General features: G+C 38.9%; 1 protein-coding gene and 1 long non-coding RNA gene across 2 annotated transcripts in view; one reads left to right on the forward strand and one right to left on the reverse strand.

Moving 5' to 3' along the window:
- Positions 1–2,815: 2,815 nt before the first annotated feature.
- LOC141810575 (anoctamin-4-like) overlaps positions 2,816–24,130 on the reverse strand; it is a 42,746-nt gene continuing 21,431 nt past the window's right edge. The window contains exons 7-29 of the mRNA XM_074698257.1: positions 22,535–22,635; positions 20,768–20,812; positions 20,558–20,689; positions 20,220–20,326; positions 18,917–18,972; positions 18,645–18,766; positions 18,298–18,432; positions 17,849–17,945; positions 17,642–17,702; positions 13,299–13,381; positions 11,520–11,660; positions 10,766–10,930; positions 9,620–9,656; positions 9,405–9,516; positions 8,748–8,805; positions 7,133–7,230; positions 6,770–6,912; positions 6,433–6,585; positions 6,189–6,336; positions 5,514–5,633; positions 4,737–4,842; positions 4,198–4,418; positions 2,816–3,609 (exon numbers count right to left, since the gene is read on the reverse strand). Coding sequence (XP_074554358.1) covers positions 4,227–4,418; positions 4,737–4,842; positions 5,514–5,633; positions 6,189–6,336; positions 6,433–6,585; positions 6,770–6,912; positions 7,133–7,230; positions 8,748–8,805; positions 9,405–9,516; positions 9,620–9,656; positions 10,766–10,930; positions 11,520–11,660; positions 13,299–13,381; positions 17,642–17,702; positions 17,849–17,945; positions 18,298–18,432; positions 18,645–18,766; positions 18,917–18,972; positions 20,220–20,326; positions 20,558–20,689; positions 20,768–20,812; positions 22,535–22,635 — 2,412 coding nt within the window. The 3' untranslated portion in view covers positions 2,816–3,609; positions 4,198–4,226. The remainder of the gene's footprint in view (positions 3,610–4,197; positions 4,419–4,736; positions 4,843–5,513; positions 5,634–6,188; positions 6,337–6,432; positions 6,586–6,769; positions 6,913–7,132; positions 7,231–8,747; positions 8,806–9,404; positions 9,517–9,619; positions 9,657–10,765; positions 10,931–11,519; positions 11,661–13,298; positions 13,382–17,641; positions 17,703–17,848; positions 17,946–18,297; positions 18,433–18,644; positions 18,767–18,916; positions 18,973–20,219; positions 20,327–20,557; positions 20,690–20,767; positions 20,813–22,534; positions 22,636–24,130) is intronic.
- On the forward strand, positions 13,969–17,085 carry LOC141810807 (uncharacterized). The gene is made up of 4 exons (XR_012600127.1): positions 13,969–14,236; positions 15,157–15,268; positions 15,691–15,831; positions 16,246–17,085. It is a non-coding gene; the product is annotated as an uncharacterized LOC141810807 (long non-coding RNA).

Genomic DNA, 24,130 nt, shown 5'->3' on the forward strand with positions numbered 1-24,130 from the left:
TGTGGGTTTTAAATAATGGCATTTCCTTTCTTCTCTCCAAAGAAAAGACTTAAAGCTGCTAGGATGAACTTTTGACTAGATTTTTCAGCTTTATTTCAATGATATTGCCACACATTTGGTCTTTTTTTCCCCTTGTTTTTTTGCTCTCTATAAAAAAATGGACCCAGCAAAAAATCTAGACATCTGATTTAACTGATGAAAAAGTGAGTTTGCAGATTCTCTTTATGCTCAGGGCTCTACCTCAAATCAGTTCAACTACATCAATTTCCCAGCACCAGACTGCCAAAATGCAGGATATGAGGAAATGTCAGATATTATCCCCTGACAGCCTTATGTAACTCCTGAGCGTGTGTCAGGGCTAATCCTCTTACAGACGAGTCGCCTTAACAGGAAACAAAACACAGTTTGCCTCCTCTGTCCCCTGCTTTTAATAATCAAAATGGAGTTTGAGCAAAGGCCACCACACCAGGGTAATCCTGCAGGGAAAAGCCTCTACTCTCTAATCTATGATTATTTGTACATTCAGAGAGAGCAGATAGCAATCGGCATTGGATAAACAGATGTGTTTGGTTATTAAAATGCATTTGCAGGGACTTCCAGCACCACGCCAGTCCCAGTAGTATGGTAATATTGAGAAAAAAAAGGATAAGGGTTGAAGGTGATCTGACCTTATTTGCACTTTCAAACATTTTATATTGACTCTGGCACTGAAAAAGCACCACTGATTTTGTTGTGAGGCCTGTGATGTGTTTAAACAAGCGAGAATGATGAATAAATAAGACTACTGTACTGAAACACAACTCACAGACCAGCTTTTTCTCATGAGACAAAGCCAGCTTTAAAACAGCTGACAATGTACTCTTTACATTTCTTCACAAAGATGCTGATGCAAGCAATGAAATAATTATTCATCACTTATATTTGTAATTACCTGTTTGCAAAGATACATGCCGGTACGATTACTTACTGATACATCTAAAAAAAAACTCCCTCATGATCATAATTTAATCATAGGATTGGGTATTTGCTCATAAATCTTGTGTATCATAGAATTGATGCTGCAAAACTTAGCTCTCTAGCATCATCTGGTGGCACAGAAGAAAAAGTACTGCTAAGGATTAAAGCTACCACACTGTTAACTGATGTTTTCCCTCATTATTTTAAGCATTTTGAGTGTTTCTTTATCTGCTACGTTTCAATAAGTCTCGTAAAGTGAAAAATAGGGGTCATGGACAGGGAAACTAACAATAGAAAAACTGCACCTCAGTATAAAAACAGAAACAAGGCCTTTGGGGTCCAAAAGGTGGAGTGGAGGTGTGACACTCCACAGCCACCAACTAAATCCACTAAAAGAGTAGACAAACAGAAAAAAATGCCTTAAACAAAAGTGGAGTCACTTGGTGGAAGGTAACAACTGTGCAAAAGAAAATCTTCTTAGAGAGCAACCCTCTCAAATGTCTTAAATTTACCCTCTTTCCTCCAAAACATACACGCGCGCACACACACTTCCCAAACCACTCATCACACAAACCAAGAGAAACCAACTGAAGGTGTTGGCATCTCTGGTGTCACACACCAAACTGAGGGAAAGATCCTCCTTTTATAGACTCAGCCTGATGAGCACCAGCTGGGAGCAATGAGGACAGGTGAGCTGTGTGAGAGCTCGTTAGGAAGGGTGGCGCTCACAAAACACCTCTATCTGTATCACACCAAAAAACAACTAAATTTGATCTAGTTTGTTCATCCTGATTATTAGAGGAAGAAAAAATAAATCTGTACTTCTGTACAGTAAAATAATATTTACTGTGAAAAAATAGCCCTCTCAAAGAATCATGGCAGGAAAAAATGACAATTTAATGAGTGTGAGCTCTTGCCAAAAACGGGGTGCTTGATTAAGACAATGAGGTGTAAACATATTGGAAAGGTGTAGGGAGGTGGAGGCTAGAGAAGGTGGTATTATTAGAAAAACAACTATCTGATAAAAAAAAAAAAAAAAAAACACTTGAAAAAAATAATTCATGAAATTCAGTGTTCAACAAACATCCACTATACGTTGTTTGAAGACAAGAAAGAATGAAATACTTAGCTAGCTATTTTACAGGCTCACTATGAGGCAAAGCAGGATGATTTAACAAAGCTAGAGCTACAAATCTATGATAGCAACGCTGCTTAAGAAAAGGCAGAAGAGTACTGTCGTAAAATGCGAAGCAATTTTAACGACTTAATACGAAGACAGAGAAATCTTTAGATGTAAACTCAAATGCCCTGAGTCTGAGATCAAAAAGCTGACCAAAAAGATATGCGCCATCTCCAAACGGAGCAACCTCAACCAGGAATCCAATATTGATTTCTACTTCACCTGGACACCACAGCTCCTCCCTAACCTGGAAAAAGATCAACCCCAACCCTAACTAACCCTAACCCCAAACCCTAACCCTAGTCTATCCACCTTTCACGGCAGCACATGTCTCTGGAGTAGTTTCGATATATTTCCTGAGACTTCAACACTGCTGTGACCCCATGCCTTCTGCAACTCAAACCAAAGGCTTTCCTTTGATTATACAAAACATTTATCAAGCTTATTTTTCAAATGGCTCAAATTATCTGGAAAGTGTTGAGGTCCAAATTTCAAGGAGGCAAGTCCATCATTTTTCAGTGTTCTTTTTATAAGTAAATCTCCATACGGTGGCTCCATGATGAGTTTCTGGCACCCGTGAAAAGATTATGGAGTAACTGTAGTTGACAAAAAAAACAACTCTTCTTAACTTCAAGTTTCAATAAAGACACATAGTCCAATAAATTCAAATTTCTTTAGAATAAATAATATTTATTATTGCATTTTTTACCTATTATTTCAAATTAACAGCATTTCTAACTCAAGCCAACTGTGAGCACTGTCACAGCTTAGGCAGAACAGATTTCTAAGTGGCTGTTATCGGTGGGATTTCTGGGCAGCAGCTGCTTCACTTAAAACTTCTTCTCTTTCTGACTATTTCAACTTTACATACTTTAGCTCCTTACTTAATCAAAAAACTTTTTATCTTTTCATTATTAAGTAAGACAGATAAGAATACTCACTGCCACCCATCAAGCAACAAGTTTAGTTCTCAGCTCAACATCAACACATTGAGTCCAGCTTTCAGAAATCCCACCTCTGAGGACTCTGCATACTCCAGTCTTTGTAGTACTACACTTTAGCAAAGCAACTATCCTGATAATCTTTATTTACAGTAAATCAAAATGTAAACAAGGCTCGTCATTCAGTAAGCTTTGGAGAGATTTTTCTCTCAGTTAAGACAAAAAGTCTGTAAAAGCGAAGTTTTGCTTGAAGTCTACATTCAGAATCTGGAGACACACACTGTTGAGGATCCCAAGTATCTGGAGGAGAAATGGTAGAAAAACCCTCCGCCAAATGTTCAAGGAGTCTTCCATGTGTGCAGAAACAAGACAGGGTCAGAGGTTACCATGTGGCCCTGCTGTGTGCAGTTCATCATTTGTCCACCAGGGTGTGCTGGTCTGACATAGTGAGAGGGTCCAGAATCATGCAGGAAAGCCAGCACTTCTCTCTTTCCTCCACAGTAGATCAAAAACCAAACACCAGCCCATCACCTGGAAATAAGAGGAATCGTTTTGTTTTAAGCACAGTAACATAACGATGTAACAAGATTTTTCTTCAAAATACTTTCTTTGTCTTTCCATTTGTTCAAACCAGGTTTTCTCTTAAGATGTAATCTTTTACTTTTCCAGCAGAGTATTCACTCAATTTGATTTATTTTTTTAAATGAAAACCCATTACTGGTGTTGGTAAACTTGGGCTGTAAATCATAAAACGGTTCATATTTTCTCACCACACCTGTCAGTATTTCAATTCTTGCCTGGCAGCCGAGCCGTTTACACTTATAACAGTTAAAGATTATGCCTCTCTGTAATAAAAGAGGATTTCTCTGGACTTTTCAGGTAAATGTGACACATTTTAAGTTGAGGACATAAACATTTGGGATGTTCCACTTCTTGGTGTTCGAAGTAGCAGTTTGTAATGTCAGTATTAAGCTGCGTTAGTTAGCTGCCTAGGCTTTAAATTGGGCTTTAAACATGATGCAGAAACAGTTAAAATCATTCAAAGTATCTATCACCCCACCTGTGTAGTGAATACAGTTTATTCAATTTGTCAACAAAATACAAAATAAGTCTTCTTACTACAAATTCTTTGTACCCCCTGATGTCTTTCATGGCCACTCTTTATGATGGACCCTATCCTTCCTCTTCCTCTCGTTTTTCTCCTTCTGCAGTCTCTCCAGCTCGGCTTCATACATCATCTCCTGGATCAGGTATTTTTCCCTACGCATTCGATCCCGCAGGTCTTTGGGAAGGTCAGGGATCAGGTATGCTATGAGGGTTTTGATGGCAAAGACCATGTGCTAAAAAAGAGTAGGTCATTACAATGAGGAATCTGTTCAGAATGTAAAACAAACATTTACGTTTGTTACAACCCTATTTTATCCATACTGGAAGAGAAATTGTGAAATATTCATTTTGTATTTCTTAACTAATTTTTCAAAGCACTCAGACAAAGGAGAATGTTTAACAATAAAAACAAGAGGGAACTAAACCATAAGTTGCCTTTAAATTTTGTCAGTAAAACTGTTGTTAAAGATTCAGGGAAGGACTGGCAAGTAAATCAGAAACCAACATTTCTGACAGGTTTCATCTATCAAAGATAAAAAAAAAACACAGACCTCAAACACAATGATGAATGCCAGTCGTGCTGCCAGAACGTGCCAGAACTGCAGAGTGTATGAGTACGGCTCGGCTGAGTCTGGAGGCTCTCTGTAGTCACGATACCTGTTAGATCAAACAGATGGGGTCAAAGTTTATCACAGAGTAGCATGAGACATCCATTCATTTCAGCATTTAAATCACAGACTGAAACATCAAAACACATTTTACCAGACTTTTGAGATGCCATTTTAAGCTAAGAATATGTTGTTCACAAAAGATGTTTTTAGCTTCAGGTTGTCTTGTTTAGTGAAATCCATTCCAAGTTGTTACTATTATAGACTTGGAATAATAATCTGAAGTTATACCTGGAGAGACCAGTCATCAAACACATTAAAGGAGCAATAGCTTCTACTATGGACTCATACCAATTTGCATACAGGAAACAGTTTGACTGAGGACGCCATCAACATTGTGCTCCACGCACTGCTGGAACATCTAGAGCAAAAAAACACTGATGTAAAGCTGCTCTTCGTCCACTTCAGCTCATCCTTCCAAACTTGGAGCCAAACTCCTTAACTTCAGATTAAACAACACCCTGTGCAACTAGATTGTGGACTTTTTCCTTACCAACCACACACAGAGTTTGTGAGCTGGCAGTCACAACTCCTCTTTACTCCCCACGGTCCCCGAAGGATGTGTGCTCAGCCAACATTGAGAAGAAAGATAACTTACACAGTATGTTTGTAACAGCTCGTGCTTTAGAGCACTATAAGAAGTCTCACACACACACACACCTGCAATGCACGACTGGTCCTCCTAACAGCTCTGAGCCGGTAGTCCTGGGTTCAGATCTTTTCTCAAAGTCCGACACACGAAAAACTGAGAGACTGGCGTTGACATAACCCATCATACAACTGTGAAACGAAAAACATTTGAAGATCCATATGAATAGGAACATAAAACACTGCCAACTAAAGGTATTACAATCATATTTACAAGTAAAGTTTATCACTGGCTGATTGAAAATTTTAAAGAGGGGGTATTCTGCTTTCCCATATTTTACATGTGGGCATAAAGTAACAGTGTCTGATGTTTATAATATATATATAATAAAAAAAGGAAAACTTATTACATAAGGATCCTCTAATTTCTCTGTGACATTTCAAACATCAAGGTCTGCCCAAAGTTCTATTCCCAACAGGGCTCCAGAGGACTGGCCAATCAGAGGGAAGGGGGTTTGTGGAGCAAGGGGTTTTAAAGTAGTAGCTAAAACAAAATGTTTCAAATAAATACTGAAAAAGGTTTTTCTAAAAAAGAAAAATTTTAAAAAATAATAAAAAAAAGGGAAAAATTTAGATTTTTTTTTTTAGCTGTAAATGATTTAAAGCAAATACAGAGGTAGAAGGGGAAAGTGTGAAGGCTTAGAAAAGCACAAACCCCCTCTTTAACAGATACAAAACTTTGCTTACCCCTCTCCTGCTCGGCCCTGACCAGCACAGGGTCCGTATTTGTAGGCGTAAACAAGGCGAGGGATAAAATCTGAGGTAACAGCAATGACAAAGGCGTTGGTGATGACAGACAAGATGCCAATACCCTCCAGGATACCATACCAGATCCCTGAAAATAAATAGAAATGAAATTACTCCTTGAGTCTACATCACAGGATTAAAAACCAGAAAATATTAGCTTAAAGCAGTTTGGGTGAGAAGTTACCAATGTCTTTGGCTTGTGAAGGCAGAGGCCGTCTCCACTGAGTGACAAACTTGTAGGCGTCTAACCGGATCTCTATGATGTTGTTGAGCAGAGCCAAGAGAGGAGCCAAGGGGAAAGCTGCCACAAAGATGGTGGTGAAGCCAAACTGTAGAACTAAAAGAAACCCCAAACCACAGGCTTTAGGTTGACTTTAAAGTTGATCAGACCATGGAGGCTATTTTGTTAACCCTGGACATAACAGTTAGGATTCTGGTACATGCTCGTGCCAGGTTTTACAATAACTGGAACTATTACTGCAACAAGTATTAAGACAATGAACCCTTGGGTTGCGACATACTCATCTCTAAGTATTCATCAAAGAGTCCATAGGCATTCATTGGCTGAAGGTTGTAATCTCTCTCCCACTGAGGGAAGCTGGCCTTGGCTTTCTGTCCATGCTCTCTCCTCAGCTTTCGCCGAGTCCACCAGTTCTGGATCAGCCTAAAAATCACAAACAGAACAATAGAAACAACAGAGATCACAAACAAAGCAAATAAGTCTCACATACCATGCTATTAGACTGCATCAGGAATATTTACTGAATGAATGGTAGAGAGAATAACTAATATATTCTTCTTTATGATTTCTTTTTGGTTTTATTAAATGCTTTATTGAGTATTTGATGTTAAATTGATGGTCAAACAAAACACTTAAGACTGACGGATAGCCCAGCTCCATGAAGTTGTTCCAGGTCTGTTTTAGCACCATAATGATCCCCATCTGCATACAGAGGTCAATGAGACAACCACTGGGGTGACACTGCAGACACAGAGAGAGGGGGAGAGTCAACAACAACAATAATGCCTTACCAGTTCACAACTGATATCCTGCTACTTTATCTTAGGACGACTAAATGTGTAAATATTGTTTTAATAATTAAAAGTTTGAGCCAAACAACATTTAAACCCTACACAAAGACACTGTTTGCTCAGCACCACAGTTTTGAAGCATTTCACTCTTTCCGCATGCTTTATAGATCAGACAATGACTTTAGGCTCACTTGCACAGGTTTTGCAGTTGCAACAGCTGTGAGAAACCGTCTGTGAATGAGGTCTATAGAGGGATTATTTGTTTATCAACAATGCTGGATGCGTGCGCAATTTGGTCGCAGAAGCACTGCTAAGTCTCATGGTTTGTCAACTGACGTGAAGAAGCTAACCGCCAAAAAAATGCATTTTAAACTAAATATCATCACTTATACGGATGGTAAATGGCTCCCAGGTTTGTGAAATAGCAGTGAGTGGACAAAGAGATCAGCAAGTGGAAAAATATTACCAGAGTGTGACAGACCAGAACGTAAACATGTGTCAATAAATCAGAAACCGTCCTAAACCAAAAAAAGCACATAGACTGCTCAGTCTGAGACCTGGTTCATAATAAAAGAACCAGAAAACTACGTCCAGAGTTAATTATTTACCCTCAGACATCACTGGTGTTTCAGTGTTAAGTATGACCCTGTTAACTGGTGACTCTCTGCCGCTAATCGCTGGTTGTGTTGGCTGAGAGTCACCAGTTAGCTTGGTCGCTATCAACACCAAAACACCGGTTGCTCTATGACAGTCAAAACTTGATAGACGTTGTCTCTGTTGTATAGTATAGTTTCTAAAAACTGTCCACAGAACAACCGCACATTTTTATGCTTTTAATGGGTTGAATTTAGTGTTTAAAAAAACGGTAATTCGTCTGAATGAATGGAGCTAATTGCTGCTTTTGCGGTCAAGATGCGTGCACAGCTTTATGATGACGTAGACTGATAACCCCTCTTTAAAGTGATTGTCTTCTTGACTATCATGTAGGCTTTAATGATGTATCTTGTATTTGAGAACCATTTTATAATCATAATAAAGAACACTGTAAAAAGAGTTGTAAAAGTATTTACAACTCTTCATTGTTGGACTGTTTTTATTGTGGCTGTGTTATGTAACTCTTTACGTTACATGACCACAAAAGGCTGACTCATGCTGCATTTGTACTGTAATGCACGTGTCACATAAAAGACAGTTTTCTTTTTTTCTGCCACAGCAGCTGTGGGAACAAACACGAGAACATTGGCTCAGCACCTTAAAGTGCCAGCTCAGGCTTTTTGTCCTTCGTCCCCTCAGACAACCTCAGTGTACTTTGTCCCTACATGTTCCTATAAGTACTGCTTAGAGCTGATGGGAGTTAAATGTCTGGTGGCCAGGCTTACAGTAATAACTTAATGTTCAATTTAGAAATACTCAGAGACAAAGTGCTTTGCGGCTATGCTCCCATGGGGGAGCTAAGTAATTACTTACTTCTTCCAGTTTCCAGCGGTTGATGAGGCGAAGATATGCACCAGGCCGGCCTGTAAATCTGCCAACAAAGACATCAGAGCATTTCTTGAAATGGAATCTGTTTTTCCTACCTGAGGTGCCACATCAATGTCAGTCACCACCAGCAGACTTCTTTGGTCAATGAGTCAGCAAAGTGATTCAATGTGTATTTGCACATTTACCTCACTGCCTCATCTGACTCTGTGTTGTACTGAAATACTTAAAGCTCTGTTTGAAACTATCTGGTATCTGTGGCCGTCAAAGCCCAGTTTAACTTGAATCACATTAACACATAGACATGAACTTGAAATGACCTTCATTTTAACAGGTTGCACCAAAGTGTTCAATCATTTGTAAGAGCACTTCTAGCTCCTGCGATGAGAGAGCAATATTCTCCTGTATCCTTTGAAAAGTTTGTGTCTCTCTTCAGTTTTAATTCCACTTTTTTTCTGGGGGCTTTTTACACCTTCATAAAGGACAGGTCATTACTTCCCACGTCTACTGCAAGTCCTAATATTCCATAATCCAAACAAAGCATGTATAGCATTTGGTGTAAATACACCAACACTTATAAATTCAGAACTTTTTTAAATGTATTTATTGAAGTTTTTAGTTAGTACCCATGAATAAGTTCCTCACCTTCCCAAAAAGAAGGCAATGTAGAACGTTGAGCTGTTGAGGTTGACAAACTGAAACAGGAACATCTTGAGGGTGAAGCTGTTCTCCCACTCTGACTCTGTTCTGGGTTGTTCTATGGTCAACCCAGAACACATGGAGGAAGAGGAGGACTGTTGAAATACACTGATAAAAATTAGAAGTAGGGTTCATTCCACCTGCTGATGCATTCAACTTACCCAAGTTAGTGAGAAGAAGGGCAACTTTTTCATAGAGCTAAAAAAAAAGACAGAGTCAGAGAGACAGTTTAGTTAGAGGCGGACATCTGACTGTCAGTGTGACATCTGTTTACACATTTTATGAGATTAGCCATCTAAAGGGAGAGAAAAAATGTTTTGGGATTTATGATACGATGTACATAAGACCCGTGAGCTGTGAATACTGAATATAACAAAATAAGAACTGTGAAGACATGAAGACTGTGGCTTCATTGCATGGGGTGCATCACTTAACCACTAGGCCTGATCAGCATATTATCAACTTTATCGTGCAATATATGTTGTTCTTTTTTAATTTTTTAGAATAGGCAGTGGTGTCATTGTTTCTGGGTAATTATGCATTGACTTTCACTGTCTGGATCCAGGAATTTTTTAAAGGATTCTTTTATCATTGTGAGATAGGGCCATTTTCACCATATGTGTATGTAACTCCATGATAAATGGTTTAGATTGCTTTGCAAAACAACAACAATTTCTGACAGATGTAAAGGTACGATCCAGATCCTGGTAATATTCTGGATACTAAGATCCAGAATATGAAATATGTACTGGGTCATCATCATTTTCAACACTGTCAGGAAACAAATTATGGTACAAACCTGCAACTAACACCAAATTGTAGCAGACAGTCTGCTGAAAGGGAGTATAGCATTAAAGTAGGATTAAAGTGTTGGTGACAATCACAATATGCTTGGTGGGCCTGCACTCTCTGAGTGCTTTTCTAGTTATTTATGAAATGACCAACTCAAACTAAGTTTAAGTCAATCAAGAGATAGGCAAAGAGGCCGACCTTTAACCCATCAGACATCAAATTTGTTTTTTTTTCTATCAGTCCAGGAACATATTGACTTCTGCAGAATAAATTGGACTTGTATCATGGTTTCCTTGGCTTTTGCCTCAAGTGGCTGCAAAAGGAACTATTTTACACTTCCACATGGATATTTCCTCATAATTAATGCTTGGCCACAATAATGTCAAACTTATTTAAAAATAGATTTGTAACCATATTTTTTTTTGTCCATCTGTGCATATTGTCTAAATTCTGCTCTTATTATTAACACCCCATAACCTTTATAGCGCTACTACTGACGGACAGCAGACACTCACCATGTTGAGGAGCATGATGATGCAGAAGTTGATGCAGACTGCTGTTCCTGTGGTTGCCACCTGAGAGTTATTCCTGATGAGAGCCCAGCCGAAGGCTGCAAAGGTACTAACGGTGATCACCCGGTAGATGACGATGCCAAACACGGCAGCAATCACCACCAAGATCTGAGGAGACAAAGTGAAAGGTCAAAATACTATAACTATATATGTATGTGTGATGTTCACTGCAAAAACCACAATCTAAGCAAGTGCTCATGTCTTGTTTTTTGTAAAAAAAAAAAAAAAAAGGTCTTGTCAGACTTCATTTAAGCCACATTTTCCTGAAAAGTCCATAAATTGTGTCTGTGTTGTTTGCAAAGAGAGAAAAAAATTGCTGATGTGTAAAAAAGTTTACAGGTGAAGTTTCTTGAAATGAGAATAATATCAAGTACATTTTCTTTCTCCATTAGCCAATAGTTTTTCTAATGCAAAGTCTAGGATTATTTTCTTTTTTACTAGAAAAAATCATCAACACTTGCTTGGATATCAGTTTTTAAAGGCTAAGTAGTTCAAATGGCTTCAGAATTTATTGAAACTGGCTTCAATGCAAACAAAATAGATGCTGGTAAAAAAAAAACATGTTGGATCACTACTGATGTTCATTTTCCAAAGACTTTGAACTGCCATCAGGACAAGCTGTAAAAAGACTTAAACTGCAAAGCAGGGTGCTGAAAGGGACACCTGCTACTTGACATTTGCCTCCTGAGCATCTCACCATGAAAAAGATCCCAGATGCTGAGACGATGAGGCGGCTGTATTTGTCAGTGAAGTCCTGGTGAGGCTCAGGCTTCCCAGAGATGGGATTCATTCTCTCTTTTTTGGAGTATTTGGCCTCGAACTGGGGGCGAATTTCTTCCTGGGAAACACAGAAAACGAAATATGTGAAAAACTGACCAGTGTATGTACTAATGGTTTCAAGTGTTGACATATGGGTGATATAAAAGAAATTAACCCTTAGGAGTCACAATCAGATTAAGAGGAGGTAACCTGATGAGCATGCTTTTGGACTGTGGGCAGAAGCTTGAGTCCTTTAAGAGAATCCATAAATGCACGGGGGAAACATGCACATGGACATTTACTTTTGTCTGTGGTGCGATATGAGATTAATCACACATGTCAGTCACATTTTGAAAGTGACATCACAAGAAGTGATGAAATACAAAAAGAAAATATCAATAGAGCAAAATGCAAATGGAAAGTCTTTTGAATTTGTGAAATCTAAGCTTCTATGATTGAATTTCACACAGAAGTCTTTGGTCATTTTTCCTTTTTGTCAGACTCAAGGAGCAAATCATCCTCTCACTACTGTCAGTTTAAAATATGATTGACAATTTATTTTTTCAAGCACAGGCCTGGGCTCAACCATGACTTTAGTTAAACCCATAGAAAAGCGTCAGTCCCAAGTTGTCCAGAATATTTTGAATGGGAACACTTTCATGTTTTTTAGGGATTACTTTTTGTTGCCACCCTGAGTTTTTTAATCCAAAAAGTTTTTTTTTTACCATGCCTGTTAACAAATAAAATTGAGACACTTCATCACTCAAAAAAGAATAAAAAAAAACAGGTTTTAAAAGATAACCCCTGAAGTTTGAGTATGTTCCACAGATTAGGTTTGGGGTCTGATTCATAGGAGATGCAAAATAGAAAACCCTCATTTCAGCCTCTGTCCGAAATGCTTCATTTTAATTGCTGTCCCTTTAAGACTCTGTACTCCACAAACCCCCTCCTCTTGAGTTGGTCAGCCCCCTAGAGGTCTGTGTGGGGGCAGAGCTATGGGCAGACCTTGGTGTTTGAGGCCCACTCTTCCAACATGTCATAAACCAGTTAGGAGATCCTTGGAGTCCAGGTGGCCTAGCGGTCTGTGTCGCACTCCATGAGGTTTGCCCTCGCACAGGCAGCCTGGATTGGAATCCAGCCTTTGGCCTCTTTCCTGATTGTCACCCCCCACAGTCGCCCTGTTTCCTGCTCTATCCACTGTCCTCTCCTCTCTGATTTTAGGCATAAAAGCCCCAAAAATAACTTTAAAAAAAGATCCTTGCGGTGACCTCATCATTTCAGCATGTTTCTGAAGATTTCATGAAGACCTTGTGCTATTTTTGGCCTTTATTTAGAAAGAACAGGACAGTGGATAGAGCAGGACACAGGTCACCGTCCAAGGGCAAACCTCACAGGGCAAGACCTAAAGATCTAGACCCTCCCTTATCCCACTGGTCTGGGATTTTTGCTACATATGAATATGCAAAAGCTTGAAAATCTGTATATGCTCAGTATGGACATCCAGCTTTGTTACGTATATCTGTATTTAAGATATGGATAAGCATAAGTGCCTTTTCTTTAAGAACTGCAATTAACTTCAGACAAACCCTCTGCAGATTTAAGAGTAAAAAAATCTTCTTAAAATTTAAGAATACTTCAGCGTGCATTTTATCCACGAGGAAGCAGGTGCCATGCAGGGACAGATGAAACTGATGTGTTGGGAGATGCATGCACTAACCTCCTCTTCCTCCCAGTCAATGAGGTCCCAATCGTATGCGAGGACAGCTCTGCGTCTTTTCCAAAACTCCAGGAAGACAGTTGCTAAAACAGATAAATGAAACATCTCAGATGCTTAGGGATTTTATATTACATCTTATGAGTATCAAGCATGACATCATCATCACCATCATCATCATCATCATCATATGTTCTTGAATAGCTTTGATTCTGATGTATATATTTGAGAAAAATGTGTTTATCTGAAATATGCTCAAAAAAATTGGTGACAGTCTGACATCAACTTAAACCACAAATTTACTTTTAAACTCTTTTTTTTTTTTTTTAGTTTATAGCACCTTATTTCATTTCACGACATATAAACTCAAGGTGAGCAGTGATTGTTGGTTTTGATCAAGCCTAATGGGAATGTCTGTGGTTGCAGGTGACTCGCTCAAACCTGACTCACAACTGACTCAGACTGTGTTGACGTCAAAATGGCTCAAAGTGACTGTGGACTGTATTTAAAGTGTTAGCAAAAGCTAATGACAGTCTCTCCCATTGTGACATGGACACAGTGTTGGCATGAAGGGTAAAGCACTCCTGATCAAAGTCCTAGAGATAGCTTACTCATTGCACACGAGTTCTCCTGCCTTTCCCCACCAAACACAGCAATATTTGAGCAGAGGCTTCAGACTGATCACAGAGATTTTACTCATAGATCTGAAAACAGCTTTGCTTCCTCTGTTCCTGTGCACATCTGCTGGGTGCAGATCAACGTGTTTTGGATGTGAAGGTGCAGCTGTGTGAGGCTGAGGGCACTGCTTCCCATGGGAAGCCAGCGGGGAAGCACACTTTGGAGGAACCATAATGAGGGGATTTGAGCTGATTCCCTGCAGCAGTTGAACCAAAGAATATATTCACTCAGACAGCAGCAACACAGGCAACGGTTACTGTAAGGTCAGTGGATTACTGTCATTTCTTTAAGCGCTTTCTTTGAATATACAAAGACTTCTAAAGTATGTTCAAAATATTTGTAGACACTAGGCTCTGGCATGTCTGTGCAGCTGTGAAAACAATCTGTCTGCAGAGTTTTTACTTTCTTTCGCAGGAGTTGTGGTTCCATTCATAACCTCTTGTTGTCTGATTATTGACTTATTTAGACCTCTGTCCACACCTCTGCATCTGTAGTATTTTCAGTTTTATTTTAACTTTTTATGAAGCATACTCTTCAGCTCTTGTGTTTTGTCCAAACTTTAGATGTTTGTCAAGCTTATTCTGATAAAGACTCTTTGAGCTGCACATTTAAAACTGCATGAGTTTAAAGGTCATCCAAAGGTTGTTAAAGTTAGCTGTAGAGAGTGACACTCATATGATCAATTAAAAACAATCCTGTTCACTCTAGATTAAAGATCACTTCAAGCTTTAAGGATGAATCTATTTAACTTGGAATATCACATCAAAATCGTTCTACTTCATGTTTTCCGAGATTATCATAAGACTCTTAGAGAAGAACTTGTTTAAGTAGTTGTGTTGTGGTAGTCTTGAATCATTTTTATAATGTGAACATGTTTCTACATTCATCTCAGACTTATCAAATATGATTGTTTACCAATGGCACTTTAATGTGTTAAATAAAGGACAGTTTCCATGTTCATAATGGAAGTTTTACAACAACATACATCATCTATCACCCTCTTCATTACAGTGTCATATTCCCAGAAGCAACAAACACACATCAAGAGATTTTTATTGCCTTCTCAGCTGTAACTTCAACTTCATTTCAAAACATAGCAGTGAAAAATAAAACCTTTCACTGCACTGAGGATAAGGATCTGTGCTGGGAAATCAGTTAAAATAAGCTTGTTTTATTTCTCCAGGTGCAGTCGAGGATCTGACAAATGGGGTTTCCTCTTAAACAAAACCTGACTCTGGGCTCATCTCAGCCAGAGGTCACCCAGTGGGAGTCAACAGCACACCTGACATCAACAGGTGCTGTAACATATCGTAGCATTCAAAGATTATGATTGTGAACTTTAACATTATATGGGCCATAAACTGTCATGGCAGCATGGTTTTAGTCACACAGATGCTTTTATTTTAAAGTTGTTCCGAGCTTGTCTTTTCTTTTGCCCTTATATTCATTCTTCTCTCCTGCAATTTGACATAAAACATTTATGAGTGTGAAAGCGGTCAGGTTTTCACAACAATGGCAGCATTGTCCAAATATGTCAAAGTGTCTGAATTATTTACACACTTGTGCAGCAGAGCCAGCAGCAGTGTACTGAACACAGGGAAACAACACATTTACCGTGTATTGATAAAACAATGCCAGCATGCCCTCACTTTGATTAGTTTAAAACTTTACACAGTGTTATATAACAAAGCCTCTCTCTTCTCTTCACCCTTAACAGTTAACAACACTGTCATCGTGCTGGGCGTGTTGACCTTTGCCCTCCAGCTGTGTTTGGTTCTGTTCTGCATGCTGAGATGCTGGAGATTAGACAACAGAGTACGAGAGGCTCTTAAACAACCAGAGACTCTCAAACTCATTGGTGAGTCTCAAACTGTTTTTGTGCAGGATTTTTTTTAGTTTGTTGGTAACATTTGTAAAGCAAAATGTATCTGATCTTGTAAACCATAAAAATAAGATAGGTTTTCAATTACTTTTGAAATGCATTTCCCACGACAGGAAGCTGGCTTCATATCATTCTCTATGATGACATTTATTACCAGTATGAAATGATTGTTATGACGCACATATGAACAATGGGTTTTAATTAAAGATTTTTGAAACACAAATTTCCACTAACATTATTCATATGAAGTGTAATTAGACAACTTGGAATAGGGTAAGGGATGCAGAATGAGTTTTAGTCAGTTTGAGTCAAGTCATGAAGATAACTTTTCTACCGTAAGTTTCCTACAACTTTTTTAAAGTTACTTTATTGTTGTTGTTTTTTCCTCAGATCCTTCATCCTGCCACATAGACGTCTATAAAAAGGCCAACAATAAGCTAGCTGATCATGCTTCATCACCTGTGATGTCACCAAGTGAACAATGTGAACCAATCACAAACTCTCTATTTGGACCTTCCATACCCTGGGACCTTGTTCAGCGCTGACAAAGCTGTTTTTTTAAGGTATAATCATAGACTGTTAAAAAAAATGGACGTCCACTTGTTCGGCTCGGAGTAAGGTTTCAACAAAAACTGCTCCCCCTGGTGGCTGGCTACAGTATAGGTTAAAAAATCCAGATTTCCAGCCATTCCAGATGGGCAGTGGTCCAACTTTAAAAAATTAATACTCCTTGTAGAAATGTTTCTCACGTCAGATTGTTGTGGTGATTTGAAGATATCATTTGGCTACCTTGTATTCAAGTCCTCTTTTTCTGAAAAGTTTCATTATACAAAGTTAAAAACAAGGTTTTACATAACGTTTAACGATGATTGACAGCTGCTGTTCTTGTGTATTTTTTTCGGGGATTGTAAAATATGTCGAGAGGTAGAGTCAAGAAGTGATTCGTCTCTCAAAAGAAGAAAATATATATTTTTGACTCTGGCTGCTAACTGCTACAGTGGTGGCACCTGTGACTGTGGGGGTATTTTGGCTTCAAAACTATACAATGATAAATGGTAGAGCCACGTTGTCCACTCTATATGCAGTCTATGGGTACAATGGATAAATCCTCCTTACAATATGGATATGTCATTCAAAAATATGTCTGCATTCGGCGACACTTACTACTGTTTAGTATTTCTAGAGGTTGCTGATATATATTTTCATAATAACAGAAAAAAAGAGAAAATAAATTACAGCTGTAATTATCCATATTTTATGTACACTGGGTCAAAGCACAATGTGATATGTTTTAAATAATAAAAGATCACAGCAATTTACTAATTTATCAAATATTTTTCTCCAGTACTTCAATGTTTTTTGTGTCTTTTTTATTTTGTCTCTGTATCACTCCCTGCCTGTGCTGTTAATGTGTTTGTTTAGTAACATTTCCAATCCAAGGAGCTGAAGGCAGCTGTTTTCAGAAATGAAGCTTTCTGTGCAGCATCTAAGCAGTAACCTTCAAAATACTATTGAGTGAAGAATGAGATGTTTCTCTCGGCTAGTAGAGACCAAAACAAAACTACATTGTTTTTACCCCACTTTCTTTTCACAGTTCTACAAGTCAAATTTTTTTGCAGTCATCACTGTATTTGACACTTGTTGGCACCTGATCCCTACTGTCTTTGAAGGTCTTTTTGCTTTTGGAGGTCACAGCATCAGCATTTATTGAAATACATTTCATACAACTACAAACTTCCTACAGGAGCTCAAAGTAGAGCTTAATGAAAGTGAACAGCTGACTCACCCCAAACAGCCATGAAAACAGCAAAGAAAACCGTCGCCCCATTGTCAAAGAGATGTGTGACCTAAGAAGGAGAAAGGGACTCTTAACATGATGCTTAAGAAATAAAAAAGAAACAATCTACTGTTCATGACTTGCATCTCTCTAACACAAAACACAACTTGCTGTAATTTTTTTCAGAGTCCACAGTGGTTTCTGTGGTGAAAGTACCTTGGCGTAGATGCAGCTGTCTGACAGCTTCAAGTAAGGGCAGTACTGGTCACAGATGGGGCACATGACGATGTCTGTGGCCTGGCAGATTTCTTTACTGGAGGAAAAGATCAGCTAGATTAAACTGTGGAAGGGTTAATGGAAACATGTAAAGTATTGTTCCTGAAAATGTAAAAATGTGAAAACTATACTATTTTAGTTTTAGTAAAATTTATTTGTTTTTGCTTTTACATTTATGTAAAAATATTGCTTTCAATTGCTTTTAATTGAATGTGAAAACCATTAAATAATTTTCAACAGAGACAATTTAACACTATCTAATCTGTTAAATTGTCTAATTTGTGAAGCCAATCTGAAATTTTTAAAGCAGATGAGGCCTTTTCCTCATGAATACAACCTGCAGCTCCAGAGCTGTATATTATTATCAAAGAAGAGAGGAGGTGTGTTACCTGACCTGGCAGTGCTCCAAAGTGAAGATACCGTACAGGAATACCAAGAGGCCGACCAGAGCTGCAGGAAACAGCATCCCCGTGTACCAACCGAGCCAGGCAAAGTAAAGACCGATCTTCTCTCCAAAATACCTTCTGAAGCAAAAACAAAGCACAAAAAGGATAAAAAGTTATTTGAAATATAAGATAAAAAAATGTGGATTTTGATCTTTATTCCTAAAAACATTTTTAAGACAGGCTCTAGAAATCTGCATCAAACCTATGATGTATCAACTTCTGTTGACTGCTTCCATACTGATATTTATTAAACCTTTTAAAAAGGCTTTTAAATGTCTGACTGTTTTTACCTGATGAGGTCCAGTGGTTGGTATTTGTACCAAACCCCCCACCATGCCCAGCACTCATACAGCAGGTGTCGGTGGTTCTCTGCTCCGTGTGTCCTGATGGAGTTCTTGCTGTGGTATCTCCCCTGAAACAGTCCACACACACAAACAACAACACAGACATGGGACATTACAATCAGTGCATTAAAGGTGCTTCACAAAGAATCCATTCAAGAGGCTTGAAAAGTAAATGAGTAAATGAATAAATGGATACTGTAAGTCAAGAGACAAATTACCTCATGAAGCGGGAAAGCTGCCTCATATGAATTATTGCTTAGAAGACGGTTAAGACCTGTAATCAAGCATAGAAAAGTTTGAAAGAAGAGCAGGAAATGCCTGATGCATCATAGAAGATGCAAGAGCATTCAGGTCAAAGTTCAAGTACTGCTAGGACAGGATATTTTTTGATTATAAAACAGCATGTGTTGTAGCAGTTAAAGTTGACCATGTTTAAACTAAATCTCGGGCTTGTTGTGTGTCCTGTGGCTTCACTGAGTTTAGATCAAACAAAACAACTGATGAAGGAAAGGAAAGAACTGCTTCTAAGAAACAGTAGACGTGCAAGTACTGGAATTTGTACTGTAAGACTTTTTGCTACTACTGCCTGACAGTGATGTTAGCATGTTGCTAACATCTGGTGGGGAACAGACTGTATAATTAATGGTTTTAGTGTCTGTGACATCACCCATCCACTTCTGATACAGACTTTTGAAGCCCCTTGTTGATGGAAGGCCATACTGGAAATTATCAACTTAACCTGGCTGGAGATAGAATGGGTAAAGTGACATTCTTACATCTTTTTCCTCTTTGCAGACTGCTACTACAAACGTTACTAGGGATGGGTACTGAATTAGGTACTTTTATAGGTACTGACTGAATTCTGTCAAAAGTACCAGGTACAGATTCATGTAAAATCAAAATGTACCATATTTAGGTACCTAAATGCATCCTTGTGACTGTGAGGGAGTGGGAGAGTAGGCAATTTTCCATACTGTACATGAACACAGCATTGCAAGATTACATATTAAAGAATAGCTATGTTAAATTAAAAAAATATACACTTTATTATGAAACAAATTGATATTTTTTACCACATAAACACAAAAAAGTACCAAAAATTGGGTTGAAAAAGTTGAGTACCTGTACCGATTGCCAGGCACCGGGCATTGGTACCGTATTGTTTCAAATGTGAAAGGTACCTGCCTCTCAGTCAAGTCAGCCATGTCCAAACATTTGCAAAACAAGCAAGTGTAATAGCTTCATACAGTGTGTGCCAATAGAGGAATGAGACTGGAATTGTTTTTTGAAGCACGCTGTAAACGTGTTTTTAACTTGAAAAAAATCTGTTTTTAAAGCTTGGCGCACACATGGATTCCAGTATTTAAGGAAAAAAAAATCTTATGTAATGACTAGACTCAAAAGGCAGGCCTAATCTCTAATAACCTCACAATTGCACCTGTCCTTGCTGGACAACCTTTCCGAGCCACTTTTCATGTTTTCAAGTTATCCTCAGAGAAGTTTACCCAGGAAATAACTCACCCATCTTATTTTTACCCTCCTCATATTTGACCCGCTGGAGGATGTGGTGGACAATGCGGCTCCTTGTGGCATTGTTGAAAAACGTGTCTTTGTTGTGGATGATGAAACTGCAGTGAAATGAAGCAGTTATTACAAACCTTTCTGCTGTGACTGATTGTCTGTGTGTAGCCCAATATGTGTATGAGTCTGTGTGTGTTAGTGTGAATGTCAAATTATCTGTAAAAACAAAGACATTTTTAAGTGGCAAAAGTGTGAAAGTGGTAATGGAAAAAATGCCTGGTGTTGTAAGATAACGTTTCATTCACTCCTGAAATATGAGCTTTTGAAGCACGACTCACTGATGGATCCGGGAGCGACTGAAAGGGGCAGTAAAGCTCTCGTTCTCCTCCAGGTCGGGCAGAGTGTCACTGTCAAACTTCATGGGTTTGCGAGGAAGCCAGCCACGAAATTTGTTGATGCGCTTTTCCATCCTGAAAGTAAAGTTTAATGTTACATCTGCAAGAAGACAGTGAAGCTGGTCATCAAATGTTCCCCACTTAGACCCTCACCTGCTCATGAACTTGTGCCGTCGGTTCTTGTAGAAAATCTTCCTCCTGAATGAAGTTTGAAAAAAAAAAACATGTCATGATAATAAAAACTTGGTGAAATAACAAACACTTCAAGTTAGTCAAGTTCTCTGCTCTGGCATTGGTGCTTCAAGTTTTCGTTCCGCTGCTTGATTCATACTTTACTAAGAGTAAAGCTGCAGATGATACATGGATAAAATTAATGACGGGATATGGTGCTTTTTAAAGGTCCCATATTATGCAAAAATCACTTTATTAAGTCTTTTAGTGAAATTTGTTGGTCTTTGGCTTTCCTCCCAGCCCACAAAATGTGACATTTAATGACAAAACCTGTACTTAGTAGTGCTTGTGAAGGTAAAATCCTGACTTAAAACAAGCTGTTTGGATTTGGGGGATTTGCCGATGTCATTGATTCCCTTTTTTGACTAATCAGGAGCAAGTCTGACCTGATTGGCCCACCTCAGCAGGTACCCCTGAACCCCCTCCCTGCCTACTCCCCTCCCTGCTGCCATCACTGCTCTGTTTTTGGCTGTTAACAGCCACATAGTTCCATGCACAAGCTTCCCATCTCGGAAGGAGACAAGACCAAGTGGCTCCAGTTCATTTATCAAGGAAATGTGCCAGCTACACTGAGTAAAACTGTGCATGTGTGTGCTAGTCACTTCACGGCTGACTGCTTTCCAACTTTGGACAGTACAACAGAGGGCTAGCAAATAGACTGGTCCTGAATCCAGGCACATTACCAACCATCCGCCAACAAACCTCTGACCCTCGAAATGTGAGTATTTTAAATGCTGTGTGCTGTGGAGCAGACATAAGAGCTTTTCCTCAGTGTCCCCCCTGTCTTTGTGTCAGCTTCAGGATGCTAACTTTAGCTGCAGTTAGCCTGTTGTATTGGCCTGTAATGTTACAGTAAACGAGCTTTGCTGTTTTCTGAACATTGTGCACTCGGACCTCGTGGTGCCGCTCTCAGTGACGTGGAAGAGCGGGGCGGTATCAGCGGTGGCTCATTTACATATGAAGGTCACGCCCACTAAATCAGAGCGTTCTGAACAGAGGGGCTGTGAGAGCCTGGAAACAATGCTGCTGTGCTTGATTTATTGGCTTTTTGGACCAAAACATGTTACTACCATTTCATGAAGACATCAATGATCCATATTAAAATGCAGACAAGTAACATAATATGGGACCTTTAAGACTTTACACCATCACTCTAGTTCTTCTGTGGTGGCCTCACATGATTTACAGCTTTAAAAATAAAAAAAATCATTTTCCTGACATTGGTGTTGCAGAAAACCTTTAGTTCAGTCTCTGTCTGAAGCCCTTTGCTTTAGCTACTGTCTCTTTCAGGATCCCACTTCCTTGGTGTTTGAGGCCAAACTCTTGTGTGTCACAAACCAGCCAGGAGATCCCTAAACAATGACTTCAACATATGAATATTGAAAATCTGCACGTTAAGCATGAAAATCCAGCATTGCTACTTTACAAACACAGGACATCAAAATACCACATCTTTAAAGAGAGCTACTTTGAGTCCTTGATAGCTTATAACACCAGAGGGGAACGTCTTAGTAAATGCCGATTTGTGGGTTGATGTATGGTGCCTTGACATGCAGACATTAAAATCATATAACCAGTAGTCTGATTCATTAGTATCAAAAGAAGCACAACAACACACTAATAAATGCAAAGAGAAATTGGAAGTAAGTACTGTCTGATAAAGACCAAAGACTTAGTTTTACGTCTCACCTAAAAGGCATACGAATGTTCATGAGCTCGGCGTAGCGACAAAGGACGTCCCATGATGCGTGCAGCTTCAGAAAAATCACATCGCTGTTTGTGACTGAAGCCTGTTAAAAAAAAAACACACACACACAAACACACACAAATGTCATCAATTCACACCTTCTTTGAGGAACTTTGTTTGAATTGGTTTTGGCGCCCTCTGTGGACACACTAGTATTTCTTTTCACTTTTCAGACTCTGCCCTGTGTATGTAACTTTTTTTTCTGACACACAATTTCCTTCTCCTTCCTTTTACCATCTTTTTAAGCTAGGGCTGCAAGATACAGTGTTGTCGTATCTCCATAACGTTAAGAATATTCAAGATATTAATATCACAAAATAAATGATATCAACAATTCAGATTTTCCATGCTTGCCTTGCCTGATTGTTGGCGACATTATGTTAATGCTGATGACTGACAGTGAGTTCTAATCAACAAAACTGCACTTTCCACATTTTTTGTATTGAAGTTTTTTCTAAAAATGACTTAAATTCAACTAAACCCATAGTCATACTGTATCGTACTGGTACCAAGATATTTGGCATCAAGATGTGAAAGTTTGTCATTCAGCCCTATTGCCAACTGAGAATGTTTGCTGTTGACAGGTTATTTGTTCAGTGAGCTGTCAATCACCTGGTCTGACATCCCCCCCTTAACAGCAGTTTAAAGCATTTAACATTAGAATACAGAATAGTCAGTGTTGCTGCTGAAGGTCTTATTTACTGTTTTAGATCACAGAGGATATCAAGTTTAATTTTAGTCTGTTTCATAACCCTTCACGGAGCTTTTAAGTGAAAAAGGAGAGCATATAAAACAGTACAATTATGTGGGTACAAACACATCAGCAGCACTAAATTCATCTAAGTCCAGAATATAATGTCACAGCTGTTGAGGAATTATTCTAGTGGACTGAGCGAGCTCTATACATCTTATAAGAAGTCATTGTTCTATGTGCAGGTTCCTGTTCTTTCCCTCATCTGTTTTGTTTGACACAGTGGGAGTGGATCTAAAGGTACATGAGTCAGGAGCTCACAGAAAACAGACTAAAAATAACTCAATGACTTCATGCAACAAACAAACCTAAGTGGGCGATTAAAGGACAAAAGTATTGTCTTCCCCAGCAGGATTCGCATAATGTCGACCTGGATGCCTCTGCATCACCATACAGTGCAGACTGAAACGCACAAGCATATGTTAAGACTCACTCAACAGCCACATCTATAGTCTTTTAAGAGATGTGTTTGCTGTACGAGAAGTAGAAAGAGAAAGAGAAAAACTTGGCCCAAGGGCATTTCAAAAAGGAACATAACAGCAGTCAGCCATCACACTCTATACAACCAGAAACAAAAGTGAAGAGCGTTTGAAACACTCTGCATACTTTTCATTGAAATTGCATATATAATCGCACAAGACTGAGTTACTGCTCCACACATTGATGTATGCTGAGTGACACAGTGCAAATACAGCTGCAGGTTTGCAGAGGTAATGACAGTGAGGCTTTTTAATCTCTCTGAGCAGAAAAAGATCCATCTTTCTTTTCTAATAATAACAACTCTTAT

Source organism: Halichoeres trimaculatus, unplaced genomic scaffold, assembly GCF_033239565.1.
Source record: "Halichoeres trimaculatus isolate MK-OKI-2021-1 unplaced genomic scaffold, fHalTri1.1 fHalTri1_scaffold_21, whole genome shotgun sequence".
Classification (NCBI taxonomy): domain Eukaryota; kingdom Metazoa; phylum Chordata; class Actinopteri; order Labriformes; family Labridae; genus Halichoeres; species Halichoeres trimaculatus.